We start from the raw sequence: 27,910 nt of genomic DNA on the forward strand, positions 1-27,910 counted from the left end.
TGTTCAACAAATCGTATCATCTTGGCAAAGAATGCCATAAACATGCGCGAGTTACTGATGTCAGAAGCATCATTTGTGACAGCCTTGGATGCTCTTTTTTTCCCCCAAAAAAAACACTCCTTTTTTTTTAAATTTTGCACTCAAGTTTCACTCAGTTTGCTTTACATTTTTTTTTCATCCCAGGACAACAATGTTGTGCACCAACCAGGAGGTGTGCGTGGCTGCAGTCTATTTGTGTGCATAGAAATCAACCACGCTTATGATTGGCATGTTGGAGGATGAGGTTGCCTTGGAGACAGAGAAACACAAAATGCCTCACTCTCACTGACAAATAAAGAAGCAGCTTTTCAATCTTTGTGATCAGGCTTTGTCATTTTTTTTTTGTTTCCTCCATATCGTTCTCCTTCTGCCTTGAGGTAAGTTTCTGTTTTTATTGCCCCCCAACTTTATGGTCCCTCTCTGACCCCAGTCCATATTTCATTATTCTCGACTTAAAGCTCATCTAACACTACTGGTCTTCTTTGTAGCCCCTCACTTTTATTTGCACCTCTCTCCTTATTTCACACCAGCTTCACAGGATACATCTAGGTCACACATCATTCTTGTGTAACTTGCTCCATCTGGGTTTAAAGCTCTGAAAAACTGAGCGACTGACAGCTAGACAAACACACACGCTGCAACCAATGCAGCCATCTCTGCCTGATCTGTAACCATGGGGATACGGAGTAAACAGCAAATACGGAGAAATAGGACAGGCTTTACCTGTCTCTCCCTTTCTCTCTAATAAATATTCTGTTTGTGTTCTCCAAGCCATGCTCTTAAAGGTACAGACCAGGCGGAGTCGTACACATATAGCTCTAAGTTGTTGATAACTTACCCATAGAAGAGAGGTTTGGAGAAACATGGATAAATTCTTCAGCAGTAATAGCGGTCATTAGCTGCTCCTTAAAGCTGTTCAGCCTTTAAATGTCTGGTGCAACAGATTCTGCAAATTCACTTCTCAAACAGTCCATCCTACTTTTCAAGTCGCCAATACTTTTCAGTTACAAAGATTTAACTCCTGTTTATTTCTTTTCTTTTTTTACGTTATTCAAGTAATTCCTTACTAAGCCAGATAGAGATTTCTGTAAATCCTTTTCAAAATGACTGCGGTGGTAGAGGAGACTTTTGTTTATGTTATTTTGGGCAAGCAACAAGTGTGATAAAACAGAAAAAAGATGTATTCATATCCTCCTATGCCATATATACATCCCAGGTGAGGCTCTGGCATAACAGCTTGTATTGGTGACAGATGTACCTGCTTAAGATATCAGAAAGGAAGAATACTCTTCTTTAGTACATACAGCCCAGAGGTCCATCCCTATAGAAATAATATATAGGGTTGTCTTAAAAGGGACTGTCAATCTGTCCACTAAATAACCACTGGAGAAAGGTACCATAATCCAGCATTTTCATGGTAAAGAAAATGCTAATTCTATGTTAGGAGATAATTGCTCGAGCAGAAAAAGAAAGAAAGAAAGAAAGAAAGAAAGAAAGAAAGAAAGAAAGAAAGAAAGAAAGAAAGAAAGAAAGAAAGAAAGAAAAACTGGAATGGCCCCTACTGTTGTTAATAATTTATAAAATACTCCTTTTACACATAGAGGATCACTAAATATTCTCCCATGAGCCTATTCCCAATATCCTCTATTCTCACCAGCACAGCCCACAGGTTCCCTATAGGATTTATGTTTTGTGACTATAATGGCTAAAAAAAGAAGTGTGGTTTTGTTTTTTAGTGTATATTTGGCTCTATATTATGACCATTATTCCTTAACAGACCAAACAATCATCAACTCTCAGCATACAGTGAGAGTCTGGTAGGTTGTTGGTTAAAATTTCCTCATTCCTCCTTTTTTAATAGAGCTCGTAATACCATGCACTTTGAAAAACATCCAAGACATTTGAAAGAAAATCAGGTCAACATGACAGATCTTCCATATTCAGCTAACAGCGGGTATGAAGTGGTTTTCCATATATATTCTTACTTTGTTTCACATCAAGCCCTCCTGGAGTGTTTGTTCCATTTAAGGCCCACTTAATATAGCCACCTCCGCATGCTTGCATTGGTAATTATAGGATGGAAACAGGCTTGGTGACTAAAAAAAAAAAACATATATTGACTGGGTTCAGTCCAGTTGCCTGCAGCTTTAAATAAATTAAGTAAATTAGTTATATGCCATGTCATTTTAAAATCCCATGGAAACAGAAAGTCAAGTTTCACTAAAAAGAAGCAACTACATAGTATTATCAACCCAGAAGTAAGGTTATACTGCTAGGGGAACTAATGTTTGTACCAGCTGTGATTTAAAAAAATATATATCTGAAGAAAAGACGTATCTTTCTGCTAAGTCTTGGTATTCTCCACATTTTGATTATTTTATCAAAACATTTCATTTTCTAGAATTAACCTTCCTCCGTCCCCTAAAATTGGGATTTTCAAATACACCTCCTAAAGATGAAGTGATGCAAAACAAGCTGCTGTGTTTGTTTTTTCACATCTCCTTCACTTTTCTGTGACTGTTTTCATTAAACTTTCTCAGTAAGTTAAATTTGGACTGAGAGGAAACGGTAAACTCTGTTAAAATATTCCTGACAGTCCATTTTATAGGGTATCCTTGAATCGATGTGATGTTTTTAAATCCGCTCTAACTGACCATGAGCTTTACTGCTTTGTGAGAATGTTTCTCCAAAGCTTGTGATTTCTGTCTGCCAGAGATGGTGACTCAAGTCTGTGACTTGGATCAAATTTAAAACATGGATCATGTTAGACATCTTTAATTTAGCAACTTGTTTTTAATTTTATCTGTGACTGGATCAAAATAAAATCAAGTTGCAAAATTAAAGATGTCTAACATGACGTGGACCCATGTTTTAAAGACTCAACTTGTTCCTAAATAATTGAAAAGATATTTTCCAAATAGTGGATACATTCATTAGGGGAAATAAGCTATCCAAACAAACCTGGACATGTCTTAAAAAGACCCAACATGATCATCTATAAATTTACTACATTGCTGTACTCGAAAAGTTCAAACAAATTGCCCTGGTCACACCCAAACCTGCCAGACCAGCAGAATTAAACTGAAGATCTCAAAAAGAAACTAATCATTTTCTGATTGAAAGAAATTCAAGATAAAGAGATAGGAAACAAACTCACTGTATCTAATAGTCTGGAAAGGATTTTGAGATAATTTCTGGTATTTATATTTATTCTTAAAGTACTTTTTTACAAATGGATTTAAAAAAAATGGAACAGAGAATGGTTTTCCTGGTAAATGTTTACTTAGTAAACTTATTCTCCAGCACAGAATGCCTCACTTGCCTCAGTTCTGCTCAGTGTTTATGATGCAACATAAGAAAGAGACCGGGTAAGAATGACCTCTATAGGAGAGCAACATACCACCCTGATCTGATGGATAAAAACAAAGAAAGGCTATCTAACCTTTGCTAAAAAATAAAAAAAAGCAAGCAAACAAACAAAAAACTGTTGATAAGCCAAAGATTTTTTTGAAAAATAATTTGTTGAGTCAAGGTGTACATCTTGTTACACAAACAGATAAAATGAGAAAAAAAGATCCTATGAATATTCAAACATGGTGGTGGTAGTGTAATGGTATGAGGCTACCACCTCTGTGATTGTCTGCTGATGTATGTAACCTATCTCCATGATACAGCTCATGTTATCAGTTCCTGACATTAGGGTTAAGCACACTGAGGTCCTGCAAAAGGACAATGATCCAAGGCACAACTTTGGATGCCTAACAGAATATAACATATAAAAAGTTTTGTTGTGGCCTGAACAAACTTTAAGCTAAAATCCAATTGAGATGCACTTAAACAAGCCGTTCATGCTCTAAAATGTAGGTGAAATGAAAAAACAAACAAACCTGTAAAGCAAGAGAGTCCCTAATTGCCAGTCTGGTAATTACCTTTTTCACACAAGTCAAGCTGGTTTGGATAGCTTCTTTCCCCATAATAAAACAAATGTTCACTTTCAAATGTTGTGTGTTCAGGTTATTTTTGATATTAACTTTTGTTTTAGAATCTGAAATCATGTGTGGAAAAAACAAGAAATCTGAAGGGGGAGGTACTTTTTCACATGACAGTAAATGATATGTACTCAATGTGAGGGACGGTGTTTTGCAACTCTAAGATGTGTCTCTTACTCTACACACTTGAAAAAATGGCTAAATATCATCTGAAGCAGTCAAGCTCCACAAAGAAGCTACTATCAGCTGTGTTTACGCATAGAAGCAAATAAACGTTGCAGGACTCTGGCCCACAGGGAGCTGGAGTTTGGGACCGCTGCTTTTTCCTCTGAAAGTGGGGCTTATAAACGTGTCTACTGTTTACCTCAGGTAAGGTATTTATTACTGCCGGTAATTCAAAGTATTCTGAATATTTGGTTTAAGTCACACTGTTTGCTGGTTAAAAACAATGCAGTGATCATTAACTCTACAGAAGGGAGGGACTATATCAAACAACAACATTAAACTGCTAAAGCAAGGAAACAGGTTAGGTCACACAGTTGGTATTTCCTAGATATCTTCTGAGCTGTGTCTCTGTTTGATTTGGCGTTTATCTGAGTTCATTGAAGGATCTCTGAAGACACGTTTCGTGCATATCTGGCAGAGCGGAGCTTCAGTTCATGGTAGCACTGAACAAAGCTGTGGTAAATGAATGTAATGGGCAGGGCCAGGAGAACAATCCCGCTAACTACGCACATTCCCCCGAGAACACGTCCACCAATCGTCACTGGATATACGTCCCCGTACCCAACTGTAGTCATGGAGATGATGACCCACCAGGCAGCCGCAGGGATGCTTGCATAGTCCTGGTTCTTCGAGTCCAAGTCCAAGCCGTGCTCTAACAGCTGTGCCAGAGCACTGTATATCGCCATGGCCACGCAAACAAACACCATGAGCATGACCATCTCCCTGTAGCAGCGCCTGAGCGTCAGCCCCAGAGTCTGCAGGCCCAGGAAGTGTCTGGCCAACTTCATCAGCCAGAACACTCTCATCACCCTCAACACGCGCAGCATCACTCCAGCGACCCCGAGACCAGCACCCGGCATCCCAGCTCCGGCCATCACCATGGTGACATAGTAGGGGGTAATGGCAATCGCATCGATGATGTTCAGCGGATGGCGGATGAAGTCGCACTTGTCTCTTGCCAACAGAAAGCGCACTATGCACTCAGTTGTAAACCAGCCGATGCACACTGCCTCCACTATCCTAAAAAAGGAAGAAGAAAGAGAGAGAGAGAAAAAAAAAAGAGTTCAACAATAAACAGGAAATAGCAGAGAAGCTACACAGAGATATCACTATTTGCTGTGAGATACTGCTGGACATGATCTATCAGTTTGAGGCATAAATGAGCCCAGTTAAGGTATCTAAATGATCAGGAAACACATCCAATTGTGACTCTCAAATAGAACAAAATTGGAATAAAACCCAGCTAGAAATAAGACTAAACTAAAACACCCCCTGAAGGACAGAAAAAAAAAGCTTTGAAAAGTGATTGCTACAAAATCAGTCATACAATTAACCCCACTGATAAGCACACCAAAGGCAATAAAGCTGCATTATACAGCCATCCTGCTGGTATTTGACATGGAAAGGATTCAAGGAAGCAAAGACCACATGTTCCAACATAGTAACGATTACCACAATTGAATCAAACCAAATTATGAAGCAGATGAGAACAATGCATCATCTACTGGCATGAAACTGAATCCCTTTGGCCCCAAGTAAGAGCTACACTCTTAGTTGATTACCTAACCCCCTGGATTAGCTCCAAACACAAAGCTATGTCCAGCCTGAGAGAACAAACCTAACCTTATATAGAAAATAGAATCTTCTCGACTTCCTTTAGAAGGACAAACTGTACCAGAAAAAAAATCCGGAACAAGAAATAAAGATTTTCCTCTTCTTAGACAGAACCTGTCCCCTTTTAAATTGGAAATGTACATACCTTGGTTAACATTATTCAGAAATCTATTAGCTTATATATAGAATATTATAAATCCAGAAGTATTCAATTTGTTTGTCCTTAATTTACACCATCTAATGTAAACCATCATAAATAAAAGGCTTCTGATTAAAAATCAAAACAGGGAAACGTAAGAGGAATACATCACAAGAGAGCCTCCTCTATTATTAACACTTCAAGTTTAGTAGATAGTATTGATCCATCATTGATTTTTCTCTTAGGGGGAGGTTGTGTGACAGCATTGTGAGAATGCTAATGATTCATGGGCTGTCTGAAACTCATCAGTGAGCATAATGGCTTCAGAGGCACTGGTTTACCAAGCAAAGGGCCATATTTACCATGTTTCCCCTTACACATAACCACTGCCATGTTATAAACAGAGGCCTTAATGCTTGGGTTCAAATCCTAAACTACTGTCATGATCTTGGCACTGATGACTGGCTTATTCCTACTTATTCCATTCACCTGTCTACTCTGCCCGGTCTCTCATCACTGCTCATCAGATCCACCTGCTCCTGCCTCTTATGTCCAGTCATCAGGCAAGATTATTGTGTTTTCTCTTGGTGAGAGTGTTTTTAGAGCTCCTTAGTGTTTCTGATTACCTGATCCTGGCCTGTTCTGCCTGTCAACCACTGAGCCTGCCTGCTCCCATCTGATCTGTTTGCCTGAACTGTCTTCAGACTCCTGGACCTCTCAGTCTGCCTGTTCCTGTTCTGATCTTTTAGCCTGATCTGGCTTTGGACTTCTGCTAGTTCTTCGGGGCTGGAGCATTTGGGACATTCTGGGCAGCGACAGCCGGATCTTGTTGGCAGCCCACCGGCTGGATCCTACCTCGTTCTCTGGCTATGGATTGATCTCGTGAACCAGGTTAGTGACTCGCGTTCAAAATCTTCCTCTATTAGATATACTTGGTCACTAACCTGTGTTTTTCTCCTGCAGATTTTCCTGCCTCAGATGTCCTAGCCGGTGCAACTAAAGATTAGTGTTTTAATAAACGCTTTTTTGAGTTATCCCACTCTCTGTCTTGCCTGGAATACTGGGTCCCTCTGTTCTGAGTTTTGAGACCGAGAGGCCTCTGCTGCATCTGTTCACACTCTCTCCCCAGCACCCCTGCTTGTCGGACAGTAAGAAAGGCTTTAACTTGTTAAGTATCTTCATTATCTTTAGATTTCTTCCACATTCACATACTGATCAAACATTTAGTGATCAGACCAGTACTAGGGGCTAAGAAGGTATAATTCATTTCACTGCAGAAAGTCATATCAAAACAAACATTTTTAGATATGAAACTATGCATTTATTTTGCCTGTTTAATGTTTTCCACTTGGAACAAAAAGCAATGTTTTGTGACATTTTTTTCCCATCTACTCATAATCAGCAATTAGGAAAGTTGGCAACTTGACTAAATAATATCTGCAGGTTGTTCAGTGCTACTTTGAATTCATCATGGGTAATATATTTGTCAGATTTCATAAGAGTCAAATAGAAAAAAAAAAAAAATTTTGAAATCAGTACTGATTTTTTAGAATAGAAATATACTATTATGTAATGGTTTAAATGCATGGTATGAAGTTCTTTAATTTAGCAAAGTTGCCAATTTGATCTAAGATAAAAGGCTTTTTTTTTTCTAATTCGGAATGCTATTGTGACTTTTTCATTTTGCTTAATTAATGATTTAACCCATTTTTGGGAGTTTTTTACCAAGATTCAGTCAGAGCAGTAATGTGATCATTTTTGGATCACTGTATGTTTAACGTGAATTTTATTATCAAACTGAATAGATTTTTCGTCTTACAGACATGTGAGGGTGATGTATATTTGAATTTATTCCACTGATTCAATGAAATAAATTCATTAAATGTAACCAAGATATTACTTCAAGCAGAGTTAAGAGTTTAGGGGTACTCTCACAATGAGAATTTATTGAATTCTCCATCCTTATTAAGTCTGTTAGATGCTTTTAGTTAGACTGCATAGGCAACTTTTAGTTGAATAAAAATGAGTCTCACAAAAATAATTTTAACAGATTTTAGAGGCAGCATTTTACAAACTCTACACCTTTTATTAAGACACTAAAGATTTTCAATGGATTATATCACACAAGGAGCATAACTTTGCTGATCAGCAGCCAGGAATAAACCCTACGACAAACAATGTGTTACTTTTGTCAGATTCTGAAAGATTTAAGCTGGATTAAAGTTTTTTCTTGTTTTTGTGGATGATTTCCCCTCAAAAAATGTCACCATACAAAGTGCACCTTTCTTTTGCTTTACCTAACTGAGCTTCTCCCTTTTGGTCACTGACTGATGGGATTTGCTCGTAATATTTTCTCCTGCATTAAATGGATTGAAGAAGACAGTACAGACTGTACTGGGTGCATGCAGATCCTCCTGAAATCTGTGCTCCTCGCACCCTCTTCTCACATAATCTTCAAGTACCAACAAACCTGAGTAAGCAATTTTATTTGTAAAAAATATATAAATACATTGAAATATTTCTTTTTTTCTGATAGCTTAATAATTTATCAAAGTAAGTTCAGTATAACAAACGATGATTAATTCAGTTCATATATTATAATGAACTAGAATCATTAGTTCTTATTAATATGAAGCAAAAGGTAACAGGGACAGAATGTTTTAAAAATATAATATGAGACTGAGTCTTTACATAATGAGTTTCCAACTATAGCCTCCATCTCCATCTTCAGGGACAAATTTCCTCAGCAAATTTCCCACAACAATAAAGTACATTTTTGATATGAATTCCATTCAGTTTGTTTTTGCTGCCATGCATCTTAGCACAGTGTTTTGTTTGAATTTTTTGTTTTTCTAATTATTATTTTATTGCACATTATATAATGCAGTAATAAAGAGTTAAGAGATAACATGAGAATTAAAGAAGTACGACCTTTGTCGTACTTCAGATTTTTCGAGTTCAGTCATGTTTACAAGTCTGCTGTCTATACAGAATGTCCCGAAAGCCTCCATTCATTGTCCCTTCTGACACTTTGTAAGTCATTAAATCTCTGCAGTGCAACATGGTGTAAAATCTGTTCTTGTAGTTTTATCTTTGACTTTTTTTAAATACTGAATCTTTTTTTCAGCTGATGGATTAAAAAAAGGTAAATCTCACTGTTTTCAGTCTCGCAACCAGAATGTTCTCCACTCAGCTCCATCTTCTCAGAGAAATAAAAACAGAATTAAGGTTTAAAAAAAATTGAGACCTTCTAATAACTAAAATCGAGAAAAATAAACATACATTTTCTGAGCTGGGTAAAATACTCAAAGGAGTTACCTAGTGTCTTATATTAAATGATGTCATGAGAGGGGTGTGGTCTTTAAGCCTATTATTAGGAGGCAAATGTTATTGTTGTTAAATAGAGATTTAATATAATAGGCTGTATTTAAAAAAGAACGTGGTTTTTTTCAAAACCACGTTCTGTTGATTTCACTATATTTGAAAAAGTATTTGTTCATAGATTAAATGTTTTTTATCCCTGTGGTTTCATTTTTACGCACAGGACTTAAGAGCAGCATGTTATCGCGCCTCTATTTTGGAGCCTATTTTCCTCAGGGGGTCCCCTCAAGGACTAATAAACCCACACCATAGCCTACCTGTGCTCCTCTACGGTATTCCTCTTAGCTGTATCCCAGTCGGGCAGCGTGCTGGCACACAGCATGATCATAGAAACAATCACAAAAATGACGGAAACTGTGGCTAGAAGCTGCGCTGCCAGAGAAGAGTTGGGCTCCTCAAAGGTTTTGCGCATCCTCTCCAACCATTTGGCGCGCCCACTGAGCGCAATCCGTTGCACTGTATCCTCCGGACTCTGGCACTCATCCCCAGGTAGCATGACGTCCCCCTCTGACAGACTGTCCATCCCGATGTCGGACATCCTCTCATCCAGGCGCTTCTGGCAGCAGGAGTCCAGGTGTGCGCTCTCCAGCCCCCAGTAGAGCATCTCGGTGTAAAAGGAAAGCTCGCAGACTCCGGGGACGAACCGGAGTTTGCCGGAGCGCACGTATAGCATGATGAACACGAAAGCCTGCGCGTGGCGGTCAAAGAAGAACTCGTTCAGGTCTCTGTCATAGTCGTCGCACAGTTCCAGGACCTCTTTCTCGGTCGCGCAGGCATGTAAGCGGCTGACGCGCCGGAGAGGGAAATCCCTGATCACCTCACGGGTGAAGGCGTAACGGGTCCCCCCTACATTCAGCACACAGATGCTCTTTCCGAACTTCATTTTGGTAAGCCTAAAATCGACTAAAGTCCATTCTTCTTTCCATCACAGGAGTCAGGGCACCTGGGGGAGCGGACCGTCTCCCCTGCCCCCGGGGCGTGGCTCGCCTTTCCTGGAAGTGGTTCTATAGGTTTGATCCGTGTGTGGAGGAAACTATATCCCAACTGTCTCTCCCACTGTCCGCTCCTTCTGCCTCTAGTCTGGATAAAACACTCTCCACCCCACTCTGGGTGAGCCAGTCTTTTGCGTGATGTCATATGCGCGCACGCAGTGAGAAAGATAAACCATACAACAACATTTCTGCTGATAAATCCGGTTTACTTGGAAAGCTGCAAATGAATAACTCTTAGAAATAATTATAACTGATGTATAAATAAATTGTCTTTGATCCAACAGAGTTAAATGAATTCCAACATTTTTATTTTTTCAATTCAAGCATCCTGTTTGGTTATTTAATACATTAATAATCCAATTGTAAGGGTACGCAATAATAAACATGTTTAATATGTTTTATCTATAAATATTTATCTAATTTTTTAATGTATCCACCTACACCTTTTACATTTTTATTGGAAACTAACACATCTTAGTGGATAAATAAAAAATGACCTTAAAAACTGTAATTGATCCATAAAACCAAAATAGATTTTTCTGCATTTCTCAACTGCATTAAATAATAGTTTACCTAAAAGATTAGAAAATTGAAAGTGTTTAAATATAAGGGTATTAGTAAGGTGAAAAAAAAATCTGGGAGGAGCTTCCTGCAGGATTTTTGGATCACAGGTCAAATAGTCTGATAATGAGCCAGCCACCTGTCCTCTATTGTATAGACCATAACAAAATCCTAATTGTATTTGTTAGACTGTTTTTATTCTTTCCAAACCTTTGGTGAACCAGTTGATGTGCTTTAGATCATTGTCCTCAGAAGTAATTATAACCGAATGAAGCTTATGAACCAGTTGGCTGAACATTTTGCTTCACAATTCCCTAGAGAGAAGAATTCACCACCAATTATTGAGGGTCATCAAGCTCATTAAGCTGCAAATCTGCCCCAGACAATCTCACTACCACTAATGTGTTTCACTGTCAGTATAGTTTAGAATAGAATAGAATAGAATAAAACAAAACAGAATAGAATAGAAAATCCCTTTATTGTCCCATACTGGGGAAATTGTGGTGTTACGACAGCAAAAGGTTATAGCAGAAATGGTCAAACAATGTGGGCCTTAGAAAGTGTATAAAAATACTTTACAGTGTTTTTACATTATAGATGCTCTGTATCTGGGTAGTAAATAATCAATACACAGCTGTGTACATTTGTACAGTAATGGATATGCAATGTATATCAGCAACATCAGATGTGCAAAACGACAGCAGCGTGTTATTTAACTGACTCAGACAGAAACTGTGCAAAAATCAGCATGAATGTAACAACTTATTGAGGCTGTTGGGAACAGTGATTGTTATTAAGTCTTATAGCTGCTATAGGAGGAAGGATAACGCTCTCTGGAGCATTTAGGCTGCAGCAGACTGTTACTGAAGGAGCTTTCCTTTTATTTTTGTTAGGGTCCTTTTGTCTCCCACCTCTTGCACTGAGTATGATTTTCTTTTTTCTAAACTGCAAAACGATCTAGAAATAAGTAAAAAAAAATCTTGAATTAAGTGTATTTAGCAATTTGAGTAATTTGAGTAGGTAAGTAAGATTATTTACCAATTTGAATATATTTTTTTAGTCTTAGAATAAGACAATTATAATATGCATGTGAAATAAGACAAGGCAATTGTTTTTTCTTATTTTAAATGTAAATTGTCTAGTTCTACTGGCAAAGTGTCTCACCTCCTAAATTCAAGAAGAAACACACTTATTTTAAGAAAAAAATGACTTATTTAGATTTCAGTTTTTTGCAGTATAAATGTGCTTGCCTGATTAAAGGGTAACACACGTACCACAAAGTTACCCTTTTTGGCACATCAGTCACCTGAATATTTACCCAAAATCCATAGGGTTCATTGCGATATTGTTGAATTAATAGACATATACGTTTATCTAGTAGCAATTGCTCTTTGCCATTGAACTTTCCAATGGATGGTAACCCCTTTTTTTCCTTAATGTTGCATTAGGAACTCTGACCATAAGTGAGGCCTGCATGCATGAGATTTTGTTGTTTTTTGGTGGGCATTATTGATTGCTTTTTGGGATTGTTCAGAACACTTCATGTTGTTAGACATTTTTTTTTTTTATAACGCTCTACATGTCTGGCAATCAGTGAACCTAGGTAAAAAGGTATAATGATAAGTGGACTGAATTTGGAGAGCACTTTACAAGTAATACCCACTTTGGAAAGTGCTGTGGGGTTTGCAACCTTTCCAACGCAAAAACACATTTTTGGCCTCAGTTGAGCAAAATAAAATCTGTTTAGTTACATGACATTTTTAAATAAGTACCTATTAAACTCATTTAAAAAAGTTTTGTTGTTTTTTGACAAATCAATGTTTTGTTTAAATTTTTAGGTTTAAAAATGAAGAAAAAAAATTTTGTCAAAATGAGGAAGGAAACATTTTTCCTTGTTGTTCCTTTATACATGTTGATATATTTAGAGAATTATGTAGAAAAATTAAACAGTAATCTAAAGTAAAGTCTTAAGCATCATTCTGTTGAGGGATTATATTGCAGTTGTTCTACTGAAAAACTAAAAAGCTTCATAAAACGGTCTCATAGTTTTATTTAGAAAAAGATGAAACAATAGTTCTTTATCAGTTAATCTATAGGAGTTATTTTATGAGCTCCACAGAGGCACATGTGGCCCCTGAGCTTCAACATTAAGACCCCTGCACTGGAACCGCATTCATCCAGTCAAACTCACAAACACCACAAATCCTATACTGATATAGATTGGTAGGCACTTTTGTATTAAGTGCCTTGCCCAGGGGCACATACAGATATAACATGAAAACACTGGGATTGAACCTACAACACAAAGCATGACTGATATTAGTGGTGAGCAATTACTTTTGGACATTTATTTTTTCCACCTATTTCTGTTATAAATGAATAAGAAAAAAAAATATGCAGACAGTTAAAGCTGACTTTTTAATTAAGCCAAAATGAATGGATTTTAAGGTTATGGAAGAGGAATAGGGCCACTGAAAAAAAAAGCTAACTCAAGTTAACTTAAATATCAAATATTTTATTTCAGTGTAATATGAGAAAAAAGTCAGAATTCTGTCTTTTTTCCCAGAATTCAGACTTTTTCTCAAAATTCTGATTTTTTTCCCCTCAGAATTCTGACCTTAATCTCACAATTCTGACTTTAATTTCACAATCCTGACCAAATTCTGAGAGCTAACAAACATGTTAGCATCAAGCCATTGCCATGTCTGTTTTAAAGACTAAACTAGCTCTCTTGTTTTAATAACATTCTGCCCTTCCATTAATTAAACAGCATCTTTGTGTTAAATAGCGTCACATAAAAAGTCACTGTAATTTTCCACCAATGTGTTACTGGCCCTCCCAAACAAATCACATCTTTGTTAGTGAAGCTGAGCACTCTGAGATTAAAGTCACAATTCTGAGAAAAAAAAAATCAGAATTCTGACTTTAATCTCAGAACTATGACTCTAATCTTAGAATTCTGACCTTAATCTCAGAATTCTGACTTTAATCTCACAATTCTGACCAAATTCTAAGAGGTAACAAACATCCAAAATTCTGAGATTAAAGTTAGAATTATGACTTTTTCCCCCATATTAAACATATTTATATATCAGGTAACTATTTTTTTAGTGGCCCTAATCCTCTTCTGTACACATCTTCATGGTGCCCATCTACATTACGATAAAAAAATTAAGAGATTAAAGTCAGAATTCTGAGGTTAAAGTCAGAATTCTGAGAAATTAAAGTCAGAGTTCTGACTTTTCCCATATTAAACTGAAATAAAATTTTAAAATCAGTCAACTTTTTTATTTTTTCAGTATCCCTAATCCTCTTCCGTATAAGGCTTTAAAAAAAACAAAACGATTTAATAATTACTGATCAATTCACGCCCACTGATAGTCTATTTTGTGAAATCCCTTGAAGTGGCCCTTTTTTGCGCATGCGCGGCCCCCTCTGTCGCCTCCCAGCAGTGAGTGGTTTTTCGGGTTCATCCGACTTCTGTCGGCCGCTCTGAGTTTACTGTATTGTCAAAGGCTGCTGCTGTGAATCGGTAGAGGAGGAGGCGGAGGAAGGGGGGGTCTCAGTAGCCAAATTTCTCCCCTCACAGTGAACACATCCGGAGTCCCGACGATCGTATTTAAAAAGCCCGTTGTGTCTTTTTAGGAAGCAGAGTTTTAGATGTATATATTTTAAAAATTATTTATGTCATTTTTGCTTAGTATATGCTTTACGTTTAACACGCTGGGAGGGCAGAAATGGCGGCCAACATGTACCGGGTCGGAGGTATGTATGTCAGTGTGGATCCTTTTTTTTTTAATCAAGCAGAAACCCCTTACGTTATTTTTATTTTTTTTTTAGCATATTTGATGATGCGTTAATTAAGGTTGGCGGTGCAATAAGAAGCGATTAAACCACATTAATAGATGCGAAAGAGGTCGGAGCCGGAAGGTGAGCATTTCTCAATATTTGGGATCCAAAATGAGTCAGGCCGCAGCAGTTAGCCGCTAACTGGCTACCTGGCTATGTAAACATTTTTTTTTCAGCTGTCGGTGCTATTAGCTGCTAAAGCGGCTCTTAAACGCTTTCACGCTGGGTGTAAGATGTTGGCTTACGGTTGAACATCTATTTAAACGGGTGTTGATATTTCCCCACGGTCAGTATGAGGCTGCCTTTGTATTTGCCTCTTCTGGCATGCAGCCATTAGTCTACGAGTCCTTATTTAGCTAACGTTAGCACGAGCCGCAGCTTAACTGGTCGCCCCCCTTCATTATTATTAATGCCTCGCGATTGATATTGTTTGGAATATTATTTTAAAATAGCCTTTTCCGTGTAGTGATACACAGACGCCGACTTTAAGTGTGTTTAATCATCAAATGTACTGGCGTGGACGGCCAGCTAGCTCGTTAGCAGTCTGCTGGAATTCAGCATCAAATGATTGTCTTCATGGCGTCAGTGCGGCTGCTACCATTGAACCTTCCACCTCCATCCGCTCATACTTGAGCTTTAACTCGTCATCAACATGGGATCCTAGCCCCTAATTCAATGTTGCATCACTTTAATGTTACAGTATATATTTTTCTTTTGTGGTTATCACAAGCACGTCATAATGGGTCTTTTTCTTTTAGTTCTGGTGCCTTCAGGTGCTCTTTGTAAACTTGACGTCTGTAAACGTTGCGTTCAAATCTCCGAGTGCAGATGCACTTTACTAAATTGTTACATTTAAGTTTTTTTTTTTTTATGTTTCAGTTCATAAAATCAAACTTTTGATTAAAATAATATACATATGTATTTCTTACAAGGTAATTTAAGAGATAAAGTTAAGGGATTATGGGTTACAGCTCATTTTTAAAACAAACACATTTTACAATAAGAGCTGAGAGATTAAATTTATTTTTAAAACCAAAAATTCACAACTGGAGGATAATTTTTACTTGCTGGTTGACATCCTCTACCAGCATATCAGTGAAAGGTGTGGAAGCAAAAGCTCGTTCAGGAGTTTTGAGCAGATTTACTAAAAACTGTGGCTGAAGAGTCACCACCCATAGGCACAAGCAGAAAATGTATCTTGGACCTGTTTCATTCTGCGTATAAAGCCACTCCTAAACCAGGGACGTTAGAAAGAGGACTGAAATAAAGGATCTTTGTTGTAGGTCTGTGAAAGACCTTTTGCATAAATAAGAAAAACAAACACATCTTGCAGTAACTGCTTGGTAAATGTAAGAAAAAAAAATACTTAAATCTGATGATAAAGTATCTAGAAAAGTTGTGTTTACTTTTTTTGTTACTTTAAGTTCATTAGCACTGTTTTTCTTCAGTAACAGGTATATAGAGCCTTACAGAATCATTCTGTTCTCATTATTTGACAAACTAATGCAGGGTTTTGAGCTCTTAGTCAGCAGAGTCAAGTCAAGTTAATGCTTAAAAATAAATGAGAATGTCATTTTTTTTTTTTTTTTTTTTTACACACATCAGTTTGAATAATGTTGCTTTTTGCTTACACCCTCATGAGTCGGTACTAATGCTCCAAAAACCACTGCAGGTCTGTTGTAATACATCCCTAACATCTTTGCTCATCGAGATAAAGCTCAGTCGAATTGATTGGAGAGGATCTTTGAGCATCGATTTGTAAAGTCTTGCCAGAGATATGTTGGATTTAGGTCCGAACTTTGACTGGGTCATCATAGTATTTGAACATCCTTCGATTAAAACTATTCCATAGTAGGTACCACTGTAGGATCATTGCCCTGTTATTCCAAGAAATTATTTTTAAGCAACTTGTTATTAAATTGACTAATAATTCTTACAAAAAAGGGGAAAGGATTTGGGAAAAAAGTTAAAATGAAGCTAACTCTAAAACGACGGGCCTCTACAAGGCTCATTAATGACAGTATTGGATACATTTTTCTATAAAACCACAAATTGTTTACTTTCTCTGTAATTGACAGGACTGTTTTCTTTATGTTAGTAATTGAACTTAATTGATCTCACACTGGAGAAATGTACCTCTGCATTAAACCCATCCCCTTGGGGAGCAGTGGGCTGCCATCATGGGGCACCCGAGGAGCAGTGTGGTGTTAAGGGTCTTACTTAAAAACCCAAAATGGCAGTCTGTGGAAGTGGGACTTGAACTCAGAACCTCAGGATTCTAAGCTCTATGCCCTAACGCAGGGGTGGGCAATTCCAGTTCCTGGGGGCCGGTATCCTGCATCTTTTAGATGTACCTTTGGTTCAACACACCTGAATCAAGTACTCAGATAATTGGGAGGACCCTGCAGGAACCGACTGCATACTGAGGAGGTAACGCAGCCATTTGATTCAGGTGTGTTGGACCACGGATGGATCTAAAAGTTGCAGGATACCGGCCCCCAGGAACTGGAATTGCCCATCCCTGCTCTAACCTCTAGGTCACCACTCCTCCACGTAATGGAAATGATGTGTAGTAGTGAATGTGCCATTTCTTGCAGTACACAGCTAAGACGTTGTGATACCATCTTGTGTCTTTTTGCAGATTACGTCTTTTTTGAAAACTCCTCCAGTAACCCTTACCTGATCCGCCGGATAGAAGAACTCAACAAGGTACTTGCATTGTTTTTCAATTTTGTGCTTGAAGGTGAATAACTTGGATTCCTGCCTTGGAGCCCCACCCACGGCCCCCACGCACTGACGGGTTGACTGAAATTAACATGTGTTCTTTTGTCTCCTAACTGTCAGTTTGACATTTCTTCTTTAATCGCGGGACACACCTGTATGGGCATGAGTGCTTGCTGGCCTTACAAACTGGTTATTAAAAACTTTGAAAGCTATTCATGCCCCATGTGCACGGTCAGCTAGAAATTGATACAAGCTTTTAACTTGAATACATTTGCAACATGATCTGATGCACTTAAGGGTAGTGTTTTATCACATGTAGAGGTTCCTCTTTAAGGCATCTGCTAGGAGTTTGTCAGTTAAACCAAAGGAGAGTAGATGAAAAGATAGAACTGCTCATCACCCTTGATCCGTTAGACCAGGGTTAAGCATTTTCTTTTAGTTGATAAAGTCTGTGTTTTGATTATTTTATATGTACAATATTTGTTTTAGTCCATAATAACAAATGCAATGGAGAACATTTATTAATAGAGAAAGGAGGGAAACATTTTTTTTCTCAATTTTAGCTTTTGCTTTATTCACCAAGCATCTGCACACACAAAAATGTTGATTGGGATTGGCCATGGAGGTCCCCTGCGGTGTTAATTTTTGTAGCCAAAGTGATGAAGAGCCATTGTTGTGTTTAAAGAGCCCCTTGGAACCATTAGTTGCTTCCCCTTGATTACACTGATATATTAATCATTTGTATTTCAAACATTTATTTGTGTTATTAGATTTACAGTTAATACAACCTAAATTACGTCCATGTAGTGTACAGTATAAACGATACATTTTTCCAATTTTCATAACATTTTGAAGTATGGCATTAGAAAAGCCTGATAGAAACGGCAAAATCCCAATTATCTAATTGGTGCAAAAACCTTCTTAGCTCACTTGAGTTAACTTTTTAGAAAAAGTGTAAAGAGGAGCTGGAAACTAGTTTTTCTTAGGATGTCATGGATGCAGCATTAGAATCACACTTTTCTTTCTCTGGAAGTCTGTGGATGGTGTGAACCATCGCTGATACCAGCTGACATGATGAAGTAGGTTAAACTTGCCCAAGCAAAACACATTTCTTAAGACTTAATTTCTGATCTTTGGAAAGTGATCAAGCGTAACGTCAACATATGACAACATTAGGTTTTATGTCGCCTTGTTAATTCCCTCCAAGGGTTTAGTTGTTCACTTTTAAAAGGTTTGTACAAGGTTCTCATCAGGTTTGGATGAAAACGCAACTAAAAACTGGCTGGGCTTATTTGCATAAGGTGCTTAGGAGCCCATGTACACGATAAACAACTATGATATCCTGACCATTGAAGTGCATACTGGTATATTCTAGTGCTGCACCTTTAATTGTGTTTTTAATGTACTCCTAATAAAACTAAAACATTCGAATCCCAGAGCAACTACTTCTGGTTTCATGGCATTCAACAGGAAAAAAAACTGCATGTCACACTCCAGCCCTTAAGGTGGCGATATTACCCTTAAAGTAGGTTTGCCGACACAAACAAGGGAAGGGAGAGTTGCAGCTAGCACACAGAAAAATACATGCAAGTAACAATGGACTCTGGAAAAGCAAGTTTTCAAGGTCATTAAAAGCTGACGCCTGGTTTTGAAACATCCACATGCTTATCTTGGTGCAAAGAAAAATCTAAATAAAATCACTATATTGGTTGACTATAATTTCTATTTTGATGTTCGGCATAGTTGTTCAGCACACTCAAAGCTCTAAATAGGGCTGGGTATTTTCGCCAAAGTCCTGAATTGATTCGATTTTGATTCATACAGTTCTAAATCGATTTATTGCAATTCAATCTGTTTTTACAACAATGAAATTGCTTCAACTTGGTTTTAAAACACTCGTGTATTTTATTTTTTCCTGTCATATTAAACACAAAGTGCAAATTGGTAATTTGGACAGTTTAAATTTGAGATGTGAAAAAAACTGTCTTACTTTTTTGTGAAAAGGGAAAAAGTGAAGCCTCACTCGACCAAGCAGATGTGACACAGCAGACATGCATGAGCTGCATTCTCTTCAATGCACAAACCATATTTGCAGCGTTGTCTGTAACAACTACAGGATGTTTGCTGGTCAGCCTCCATTTGTTAATGTCTTCAGTCAACCTATTGGCTATATTTGCAGCTGTCTGGCTTGAAGTCATCTTGAGTGCATCTTTCCTGCTCATTTGAATGTGAACGTCACAGGCGTCAATATAAAACTAATCGATCTCATTCCCTAGACATCGATTTTGCAAAAATGTAAAGGAATCGATTCAAAATCGATTTTTTTTTTTTTACCCAGCCCTATTAGTAAATGTTGGAGTGCAGACGAATGACGACTCATGCAAGAGAAAAAAAATATCATCACAAAGGAAAACATGAAGTGCTCTTAAATTGAGAGGCATCCTGGGAAGGCTGCTAGTGCCCCTCCAGCTGTCTCTGAACGACATGCCCCTCAGACCCTGCACTTAGTTGATGGCGTTGCCGGCTTAGCATTTTACAAAACAGCAATGCACCAATATTGTCCGACGACATGGCAGTCATCTGCTTTATTTCCATTGCTGTTTCAGACTTAACTCTTGGGCCACTGCATCCCATGTCTTTGGCTACGTTCACACTGCAGGCCTTGATGCTCAATTCAGATTTTTTATTTTTTTTGCATTGCCGTTTACATTTCCAAATATATGTGACTTGTATGTGATCTCCTCTGTGAACTGCATTCATACAACCCTAGTGTCCCATATGCGTAGTAGAAGTAGTAATGAAGCCACAAACCAGTGTGCTCGGTGTTCATGGAAGTAAACATGGATGGTTGTGCCAGAGCGCATCTAGCAATCTTTCCCAACCTTAAAAACTCAGTCATTTCAATATGGTTAAACATAAATACCGCTCTCAGCATTATCGTTCATCATTTTTGTTGTGTTTGTTGCCGCTTCTACGTATCAAGACGCAGAATAATGACCTTTGTCTGGTATTAATGCTGTACAGGTCGGATAAATGCGACTCCGATTCGTATCGGATTGAGGACCACATAGCCAAGTGGCCTGGGTGGCATTGGAAAAAATTGGATCTGTGTTGTTTAGACTGCCATGAAAAGATCAGATACAGGTCGCATCTGGGCAAACATAATCTGATTTGGGTCACTTCGGGCTGCTGTGTGAACGTAGCCATTGATACCTTAGTTGTGGTTTCTGGGAGTGCTGATTCCAACATCAGCCCATGTCTTATTAATTCCACTCAAACTCTCCAATGGGCTTTGCATTACAATCTTCATAAATGTGTTTTTATTCATATAGGTGCACCTTCTTCTTTATTTTTTTATTTTTTTCCCCCCTTTTTTTTCCTCCTTCCACTCAGTTTAACTCTATTATGCCTGGATGTGCTCCCTGAACCGCCAGCGTATATAGCAATCATCCTTTTAGGCTCCAGGGAAGCCGTTAACGACTCTCTGCTATAGTCCACTCAGACACTCTCCCAATGATTATATACATCATAAGATTTCCCTGTAAAAAAAAAAAATAAATAAAATAAATCTTTTCCTTTATGGCAGATAAGAGTAGGCTGTTGTATGCAGAGGCTAAATCACATTTCTAAGAAAGTAATGAGGGTCAAAGTGGTACACTGTGAAAATAAATGCTTAAAATGTTTCAGTATTTATGTAACGTCTTTCTTTCCCGTAATTTGTGAATCTAAATGCAGGTGTCACTGTGAATTAAATTGCCTAAAATAAATTGGATCATATTCTATTTATTAAAGATGCACCTGTAATTCCCACATTTAATCACTCGGCATCAGTTTTAATTGAGTTCACCTGTTAGACTAATTACTCATCGCGGCAATGAATCAGCCATTTAAAAACGCTGTCTTAATTTGATGGAAGCACAAAATAGACGGTGCTCTTGGGAAATCTGAGCCTTATAGATGGACTTATTTGCAGCATTTCTTTACGCCAGCCTTGATCTTTAATCTCTCAATTTCAGACCGCCAGTGGGAATGTGGAGGCCAAGGTGGTTTGTTTCTACAGAAGGAGAGACATCTCTCACAGCCTCATCCAGCTTGCAGATAAACACGCGAGTGAGTAGTGTCATCTGTCCCCTTTTTTAGACTTTGAACTCGTGCAACATTAAATAAGGTTATTTACAGCTTCCTCACAGGCTGAGATCCGTCTTTGTAGTTTGAAAAATTGTGTATAAGGTTGTTTTCTGCTTAGTTTTGCAAACTAAGCAGCTTTGAATTCCTTGTGCTTAAAAACTGATCACCCTGAGTTGTATTCAGTTTCATTTTTATATTAGTTTGGGTTCTGAAGCTACACATATTAATATCATACCATCTTGACGGAGAACTAGTCAATTGAGACTGTGAAGGAACCAGTTTATGAAGTGATTAAATTAGCTTTTTTTTAACTGCATCTGTCTGATCAATTGGCCCATAAATCACATTTCTCAGTATTTACTAAAGGGGTGCATTTGGTTATTCCTCTTTCTGCCTGTTTTTCATTTACGTCTTGCGGTGTTTTTTTGATTTGTTTCCTCCACTCTGTCTTTTGCAGAGGAGTTGGAAGAAGAGAAGGAGAACCCAACAGAGACAGATCTCACAGACAAACAGAAACACCAGCTTCGCCACAGAGAGCTATTCCTCTCCCGACAATATGAGAGTCTCCCAGCGACACACATCAGGTACTTAAACGCCAGCCCATACTCATGCAGATAGTTTTCTATACCACCAGGCTCATGATCTGCAGGCAGTACACGCGGATAAGTCATTCAGGCGCAAACGCATTACAGGCACAGGCTGCTTCCTTTGTATGTGTTTTACATGGTGCCTGCTTCCCTTTCTCCCTCTCCATCAGGGGGAAGTGCAGTGTGGCATTATTGAACGAGACTGAAGCCGTTCTTTCATACCTTGACAAAGAGGTAAGCTTGAGGGGGAAAAAATAAAGGATGACAGTTACTGGGGGTTGTTCTTTTAGCAGTGCAGCTCAAAATAACCAGCCTTACTACCATTCTTTGATTTTAGATTGACTTTTAATTTTAGATTATCTTTAAACCATTTTATTTTTAACTTAACAAAATAAATAGCTTAACAAAATAAAATGCTTGTTTTTATGTTTTTCATGTTTCCATAGAAATGGGGAGGCTGTACGAGTCGCTTAAATTCCATAAACAAAGACTTAACTTGGGGTTAACGTTTTAACCAGGAGTTTTATACAGGGCTGATTTTGAATGGGTGAAATTGGCAGCTGCCCAGGGCGACACTGGTTAGGGGGCGCAATTGTTTTAATGTACTTTTAAAAATTATGTATATATAAACTGGGTCTTGGTACGTTTTGTCATCAAATCTACTAATAATCCCTGTGATAAAAGAGCTAAAATTTCACAACTATATCTTGCTCAAACAGTAGGAAACGTTTGCCAGCTTCCCGTCATAAGTCCCCACATTTAAGTTACATTGTCCTTCAAAAATAGTACCAGTCCCTGATTATAGATGATTGCTAGGACCCAGGTTTGGTACCGTTTACTGTAACATCAAAGACAGGTTAAAAAAAAAAAAAGAGAGAGAGGGAAAAAGATAAAAAGGCCTGAGGTGTCTGGAAAAGGTTCCTGGAGTGGATGCACATTTTTAAAATGGTTGAATTTGCATGACTACCATCACTGACTGATCAGCAGTGCCTGTTTGTATTCCCAGTACATCCATTAGAGTTACAAAAGACTTGACTTCCTTTTTTGTTTGTTTGTTTCTAAAGAAAATAAAATTTCACTAAGCTTTCTTTTTTTTTGCTTACGTCTGTTTGGTGAAAACTGAGATTCTTGTTCTTTTTGTTTTTCACCTGTCAGAGCCTCTTTTTTTATTAATCTGGTTTTAATCCAACATGAGCTATGATGCAGAATATAGGCGGAACAAAAGGTGAAGTCTAGAATGGGCTTAATTGGTAGATCACCTAAAAACCTTTTCTGAGTTTTAATCTAATTGTCCTGCATGTTTCAGTTACTTTTTAAAGGAAACTATTTTATTTTTCTTTACATAATACGACACTTTACTGATTGTTTAGCTTTATCTCAAAATTGTTAGATAGAAGGGGCAATAATTTCATCATAAAAGTGATGCCTTTGTTCTCCTTTGCAGGACACTTTCTTCTACTCACTGGTGTACGACCCGACCCAGAAGACCCTGCTGGCTGATAAAGGGGAGATCAGGGTGGGGCCGCGCTTTCAGGCAGACGTACCTGAAATGTTGGTAGAGGGTACGGCAAAATTTGTTTGATATAAAATTAAGCTTTTATGATCTTATATCACAAAGTTGGCTGCTTATTCTCCCCTGTCTTTATGATGAAACCCCATTCTGGTTGGTTTAATAAAACATTTCCTTTGTGTTTTGCAGTAGAGACAGATGACAGGGACCAGTCCAAGCTGGAGGAGAAGCTCTGGGATCCAGAGTGTCCTCTGACCGACAAACAGATAGACCAGTTCTTAGTGGTGGCGCGGTAGGTCCGCTTTCCTCTCTGATCTCTGCACAGACCGCCTCGCCTTTACATAAACACAATCTGGGCTTGGAAAGATTAAAAAAAAATTCTGGCAGAACTCAGTATTTCAACTAACACTAACACAGTTAAATAAGAACAAGCTACATGCTTAATTCCTCTCTGAATTATTCCACACTTTAAAGTGTAGTTGTAGCTATTAAACACTTTATGATAAAGTTGTGGGTGTTTTTTTTTTTTTTTCTACCCTGTTTTATATTGAGTTGAATCCTTGTTTATTTGTGCCAATCTTATTGTTTTTTCTGTTTGGTTTTTCAGGGCTGTTGGGACCTTTGCCCGGGCACTGGACTGCAGCAGCTCAGTTCGACAGCCAAGCTTGCATATGAGTGCAGCTGCAGCCTCTCGGGACATCACACTGGTTAGTCAGGAACGCAATATGTGTTGTACTGCTCAAACAAGCTACATTGGCAGGTCGGATCCTAAAGAAAAACAAAAATAAGGATCAGTCAGGGAGTGATTTTATATTTTTTAGCACTGTTTCTACCTGAGTATTGTTTCAAAGATGGTCTGTGATGTCTGCTTTCTTGTAGTTCCATGCGATGGACACGCTGCATCGCCATAATTACGATCTGTCCAGCGCTTTGAGCGTGCTGGTCCCGGCGGGCGGCCCAGTGCTTTGCAGGGATGAGATGGAGGAGTGGAGCGCCTCGGAAGCAGCCATGTTTGAGGAGGCTTTGGAGAAATATGGGAAAGACTTTAACGACATCCGACAAGACTTTGTAGGTTTTTGTTTTGTTTGTCTGTTTCTTTACTTCAGCGACTGAAACTTGGAGGTTAATTATGTGGAATGTGAAAAGTATAAACATCAAAACGTTCTCTATATATTTTTTTATCTAATATTTGTTCCATAATTTTAAGAAATGAAGCCATTTTTCCTCTGCTGTCTCTGAAACCTCATCTAGAGCACTCTGTCATGTTTTGATCTCTTCCTTCCTGGAATCTAACTGTATATTTCTAACATAACCATAATACTTTTGAATGAGGCGAGGGCATCAGGTGCTCATGAATACTTATATGTGAAGCACTGTGTGTGGCGGGGGGGTGTAATTGTTAGGCCAATATATGCCTATTTGTGAGGAAAAGTTCTCCTTCTGGGTTAGAGGTTGGGTTTAGGACTAGGATAAGGGAGTGATCTATACAAATGAATGAATGAGTCCCCATATGGATAGTAAAACGAGTGTGTTTTTCTGTGGCCAGAAGCGAGTGAAGTCAGTAGCTCTCAGCCTTTGTGGTCACGATGTCTCAGGCTCATGAATATACATGAAAGCCCGATGCCCAGACGGAGAGAACATGAGGTATTGATATCATTAACTTGCTGTCTGTCTCTGTTTCCCTCTCCAACCATCACTCTGCCTGTGATTCCTACTGCTATGTGAAGCTGCCGTGGAAGTCTCTGACCAGCATCATAGAGTACTACTACATGTGGAAGACCACGGACAGATATGTCCAGCAGGTGAGATTCCTGTAGTTATTGAGGAGCGAAAGCAAAGATGTCTTATTTTGTCTGGAGATATTTGCTGCTGTCGACAGTCTCCCAGTGTTAATTGGCTCAGAGATCCTGTGTTAATATCTGCTTATATTTAGTGTTTGCCAATAGAATATTTTTATTTTATGCAGGATTAAACAGAATGAGGGTCATTTAAAGTTAATACCACCTCGTTGGAAATCTTTTATCGCAGTGAGACGAATCTCACCAAAAGGCTCTGAATGTTGTTTTTACTTTTAGGGAGGGGTTGTTGATGAGAATTTCACTTTCTTAACTTATCAAGCTGAAACATGACTCACAATAAACTTGATTTTCCTGTAAAGTTGCATTTTGAAAGTGTGCAGGTCAGAAATGTGTCTGCGTTTTTATTTACTTCAGAAAGCCATTAAGAAGACTCTGGGAATCAAACCTGAGCTTCCATGATGTCCTGAAACTTCTTTAAAAATATCCCATGTCTAAAATATTTAAAGAAGCCAATTTGGAATACACACATTATCTTAAGTTTAATCTGTATCCTATTTATTTATGTTTTATTCTCATTTCTTTTTTTAAATATTTTGCAAGGATATTAATTGAAGATTTTCACCGAAAACTTTTTTGTTCTTTCCTTCTTTAGATGTTAACAGCCACACAAACTACCATTACTGGTAGTATTATTACTAATAATATTACTAGGACAACCACTATTGGGGCTGGGTGATCTGGCTTAAAATTCATAATTTCATAATTTTTCTAAATTTCTGAATTTTTTTTTTTTTCGTTTTATTATAAAATCAGATTTTGTTTTTTCCTAACTGAAGTTTCATAATAAGAAATACAAATGGCATATATTACTCTCAAACGAGCCTTTTTCCATTATCCCCTATGGAAGGTGAACCTAATTTAAACCAAAATTCATGCATGATGATATTAATTTAAAGTTTTTATAACCAATATTGCTTTTATTCTTGCTTATGTTATTAATATTATCCTTTTGTTATCTTTCTTAGTATTTAACTTTTTTAACTATGTAATCTCCTTTTTGTCTGTACATTTGTGATGTTTTGGAATACGTTTAGTAAAGGTGATTAAAAGCATTTGTATTTATGATCTAATAAGATTTATCTGCCGAACTGAAAATATTCTAATAGGTTTTTGTTGAAAATGTTTGAAATGTTCTGTTGTTTCACTTGTTCAAGAAATTTTTTATTTCTTATTGAGCAGAAAAGGCTGAAGGCAGCTGAGGCAGAAAGCAAACTGAAGCAAGTTTATATCCCCACATAGTGAGTTTCCAGATTTCAATTATAAAATTAAACATGTATATTTATTTTACTGCTTAAAACTAAAGCTTGTTTGCAACACTTAATCTTAACAGCAACAAACCCAACCCAAACCAGATCTCGATGACCAACGGCAAGATGGCAACTGTGAACGGCGCGGGCCCCGGGGCCTTTCACGCAGCAGGAGGCGGCAGAGCCTGCGAGAGCTGCTACAGTAAGTTTTGCTTGGGTCGGTGCACGGAGCACCCAGGAAAATTTGTAACAGTGCAGAGGGAAATGCACAGAAAACATGGCGAGCCACCAGCAGCTCCTATAAACGTCTAGAGACGTTCCGTGATTTAGCCCATAAATATCATCACTATGAACAGATTGTGGAAAAACCCCAGGAAAGAAATGACTGTCACTCTCAAACGGGATGAAGAGGCTTTGATACAGTTGTAAAAACCTACAAGAGGTTTGACTAAAACATCTGAAACTCATAATGAAAAATACTTCATTTATTTTCCTACGTGTAAATGCTTAAACTTACCTTCACCGTCTTCTCAAGGCTGCAGCTATCTCTGCTGCTGTGCACCTTTTTCAATCCTATTAAGGGGCTGAAACAATCAGATTAATCGTGATTTAGTTATCGATTCATCATAAACTAGAGTACAGAGACTATAATATGCCTTTAGCTGATAGAGCAACCAACTTAGAGCAGTAACTATACCAAAATAGTAAAAAAAAAATATATACTAATATTTTACATTTAAGGTTAAAAAAAGTTTGTCAATATGCTCTACCCTTTTCACCTGTTTTAACTCTGTTAAAGATCTTCTTTAACAAACCTTTTGATATCTGATTATTAATAGATTACTTGAAAGATTAATCAATAAATTAATTGATCAGCAAAATAATCGTTAGTTGCACCCCTAAGCTTTTGCAGCCAGCTCTTGTAGCAAACAGTTTTTTTTTTTTATCTTCTTTTTTGGGGTTTTTGAGCATTTATTCATTTATATTTTTACTGAAAAAAGATTTGTACTAATTATTTTATTTTGAAATACTTCAGTGGGTTTTATGGAAGTTCTTAATATTTTGA

At 37.8% G+C, this 27,910-nt stretch overlaps 2 protein-coding genes across 3 annotated transcripts in view; one reads left to right on the forward strand and one right to left on the reverse strand.

Annotated features, from left to right (window-relative positions):
• Positions 1-1,471: 1,471 nt before the first annotated feature.
• On the reverse strand, positions 1,472-10,270 carry kcng3 (potassium channel, voltage gated modifier subfamily G, member 3). The gene is made up of 2 exons (XM_015375887.1): positions 9,645-10,270; positions 1,472-5,273 (listed from the first exon to the last, which is right to left on the reverse strand). The coding sequence occupies exons 1-2, from the start codon at positions 10,268-10,270 to the stop codon at positions 4,628-4,630; spliced, it is 1,272 nt and encodes a 423-aa protein (XP_015231373.1). The 3' UTR covers positions 1,472-4,627.
• Positions 10,271-14,410: 4,140 nt separating this feature from the next.
• mta3 (metastasis associated 1 family member 3) overlaps positions 14,411-27,910 on the forward strand; it is a 30,328-nt gene continuing 16,828 nt past the window's right edge. Inside the window, exons 1-12 of one of the 2 annotated variants that reach the window (XM_015375927.1) lie at positions 14,411-14,705; positions 17,431-17,498; positions 21,530-21,623; positions 22,099-22,225; positions 22,399-22,462; positions 23,673-23,790; positions 23,928-24,030; positions 24,346-24,445; positions 24,618-24,806; positions 25,466-25,540; positions 26,777-26,835; positions 26,928-27,046. In XM_015375927.1, coding sequence (XP_015231413.1) covers positions 14,678-14,705; positions 17,431-17,498; positions 21,530-21,623; positions 22,099-22,225; positions 22,399-22,462; positions 23,673-23,790; positions 23,928-24,030; positions 24,346-24,445; positions 24,618-24,806; positions 25,466-25,540; positions 26,777-26,835; positions 26,928-27,046 — 1,144 coding nt within the window. In that variant the 5' untranslated portion in view covers positions 14,411-14,677. The remainder of the gene's footprint in view (positions 14,706-17,430; positions 17,499-21,529; positions 21,624-22,098; positions 22,226-22,398; positions 22,463-23,672; positions 23,791-23,927; positions 24,031-24,345; positions 24,446-24,617; positions 24,807-25,465; positions 25,541-26,776; positions 26,836-26,927; positions 27,047-27,910) is intronic. The other variant, XM_015375928.1, reaches the window with a different exon arrangement.

Source organism: Cyprinodon variegatus, unplaced genomic scaffold (genome assembly GCF_000732505.1).
Source record: "Cyprinodon variegatus isolate N-32 unplaced genomic scaffold, C_variegatus-1.0 Scaffold127, whole genome shotgun sequence".
Classification (NCBI taxonomy): domain Eukaryota; kingdom Metazoa; phylum Chordata; class Actinopteri; order Cyprinodontiformes; family Cyprinodontidae; genus Cyprinodon; species Cyprinodon variegatus.

Excerpts from the sequence above, each read along its gene's own strand:
- kcng3 (XM_015375887.1), bottom strand. The coding sequence starts at position 10,270 with ATGAAGTTCGGAAAGAGCATCTGTGTGCTGAATGTAGGGGGGACCCGT. Across the intron at positions 5,274-9,644 it reads AATACCGTAGAGGAGCACAG|GATAGTGGAGGCAGTGTGCA; the intron begins GTAGGCTATGGT and ends TTCCTTTTTTAG.